This window comes from Aplysia californica, unplaced genomic scaffold (assembly GCF_000002075.1).
Source record: "Aplysia californica isolate F4 #8 unplaced genomic scaffold, AplCal3.0 scaffold00300, whole genome shotgun sequence".
Taxonomy (NCBI): Eukaryota; Metazoa; Mollusca; class Gastropoda; order Aplysiida; family Aplysiidae; genus Aplysia; species Aplysia californica.
This window is the reverse complement of record NW_004797570.1, coordinates 290,810-293,063: the sequence shown is the minus strand read 5'-3', so window position 1 is coordinate 293,063 and position 2,254 is coordinate 290,810. Positions and strand designations below refer to the sequence as shown.

General features: G+C 42.5%; 1 protein-coding gene across 1 annotated transcript in view; it reads left to right on the top strand.

Annotated features, from left to right (window-relative positions):
- LOC101853567 (thyroid receptor-interacting protein 11) overlaps nucleotides 1–2,254 on the top strand; it is a gene marked incomplete in the record, with an annotated part of 90,172 nt that overhangs the window by 56,159 nt on the left and 31,759 nt on the right. The window contains 1 exon segment of the mRNA XM_013084529.2: nucleotides 734–867. Within this exon segment, the coding sequence (XP_012939983.1) occupies nucleotides 734–867 (134 nt within the window).

Genomic DNA, 2,254 nt, shown 5'->3' with positions numbered 1-2,254 from the left:
TCTGTCAGTCTGTGTCTGTCTTCTACCTCCTTCCCCCCCCCCCCCCACCACCACAACAACACACACACACATACACACACATACATCTTTCTTTCCACCCATAATTTTTGTCTGTCTGTCTTACCTTTTCCCTAAACTTAATTACATTTATTGTGTCATTGTGCTTCTCCTTACTTCAACAAACGCCTGAGGTTTGCTGGTGCTCTGGTGTGGTTTGCTCCTTCTTTTGTATCAGACAACTATTGTATTTATCTCTCCTCATCCTTTTTTTGTGGTTTTTACTCTCTTGAAGCAACTCTAATCTTCATAATAATAATAATAGATAGCATTTGTATAGCGCATTTCCCCGCTCAACAGCAAGCTCTATGCACTTTACAATCTATACTATTACCCCTGCAGACCTGAGAGCATTCTGAAACAAATTCAACTTCAGTGCAAGCTGCCATTTATGGGTGCTAAAACACTAACATACTGACAAGATCTTTGGCTGTCTATGGCCGGGTACCCATTCACACCTGGGTGAAGGGAGGAAAATTCGTGTAAAGTGCATTTCCCAAGGACACTACATCAGGCTCAGGGCTCGAACCCCTGAACCAGCAACTTCATGATTACCTGAACCACTAGGCCACTGATGCCACCGCACGTCTTATGATGTAATTGTTCTACAAGTGCCTTAAAAAACTCATACTGAAAAAACAGGTGAAGTTTCTATTTCTCACTGTCTCTCCCACAGACTATGATGGTGACCAGGGCGACTGGGACTTTGACGAGACGTTGCGTCTGCAGCGAGAGACCAACAGCCTGCGCTCCCAGGTGCAGAGGCTGGGGACACAAGTACAGCACTGGAAGTCTGTGGCTGCACAGCTGGTGGGTACACCACTCTGTGGCTTCTCTATATGTGTGTGTTTGTGTATGTGTTTGTGTCTGTTTGCTCATGTGTCTGTATCTGTCTGTGTGTCCATCTGTTTGTGTGTCTGCGTTTCTCTGTGTGTGTTTGGATATGTGTCTGTGTCTATCTGTATGTGTGTATGTTTATGGGTGTGTGTGTGTGTGTATGCCTCTGTATTTCTGGGTGTATATTTTCATGTGTGTTTGTTTCTATCTGTGTAAGTGTGTGTGTGTGTGTGTGTGTGAGTGTGTGTTTGCGTGTGCACCAATATGTGCATGCGCGTGGATATTGAATGTACATCAGTGTGTATGTTTATGTGGTTGAGGGAGTCATGAGGGTAATTGTCACCAAATGTCGGTCCTGTTTTCACAAAACCAACCAAATTGAGTATGGTGAAATCCTCCTTAAATAAGGGATCTTAGCATGTTTGAAGACCATAAACATAAATCTTCACGGAACATGACCCAAAACAAGATTCCCAGCCACTTGGCTGACAATCTAGTCTGGCTTGAAAGTCGTAAAACTTCCAACTTGGCTTGCCGTAAGGCCTGTATTTTTATTTGGTTCCATGATGTTTCCAACGGAGACTTCCTGTAGCTTTGTTTTCTTGTACAGCATGAGGTAGCAGAGTTTTCTCTGTAACTGATGGCTCCGGTAGTGAGAGGCTTGTGCCTGCAGGTGTAGCTTAGCCTCTACACTGCTATGTAGATGTGTGTTCCAACTTTTGTTTTCAAAAACTGCTTCACTGTCATTTATTTTTTCTCCGTCTATGGATGCAGTTTTAAAAGATGTAATAACAGCTTGTGCAGTTGTTTATTCTTCAATAAGGGGAAAGATATGGCTTCTATTTGATTTTCTTGAATAAACATATCTTTTCTGTACAAACGCAGATAGAAATGCCTGAGCAAGAGTAATGAAGAGTCAGAGGTTAATATAATGTTTCAAAACGTGAGAAGAGAATTCTTATTTGTTGTCGGGTGTTTGCAAGAAGATTCATGCAGCTTCATTTTAACTCCTTTAGCTAGCTAATCTGTTCCTTTCAATTTCCCATTTCAGTCCCTGTCAGTAGAAAGAATGCTTCAGCCTGTTAATTGTGTATCATTGTCTTTCATATACTTAATAAATTGTGCTTCTACAATATGCATACACGCTTAATGGTGAGCCTTTCAGTTTTAGTGTGGAGATGAATGTCCTGGCCATGTTAATGCATACCTTGGGGGCAAATTTAAGCTGTGATTAGCAGTTTATCAGTGATAACATCCAGCCTCAATGTTTGCTTGTGGTATTAAGGGTGGACCATGTCTGCTGGCCACCTCTCTGTGTCAACAAGTGACCCCTCTAATGCGGACTGGCGGAGGAGAGGGG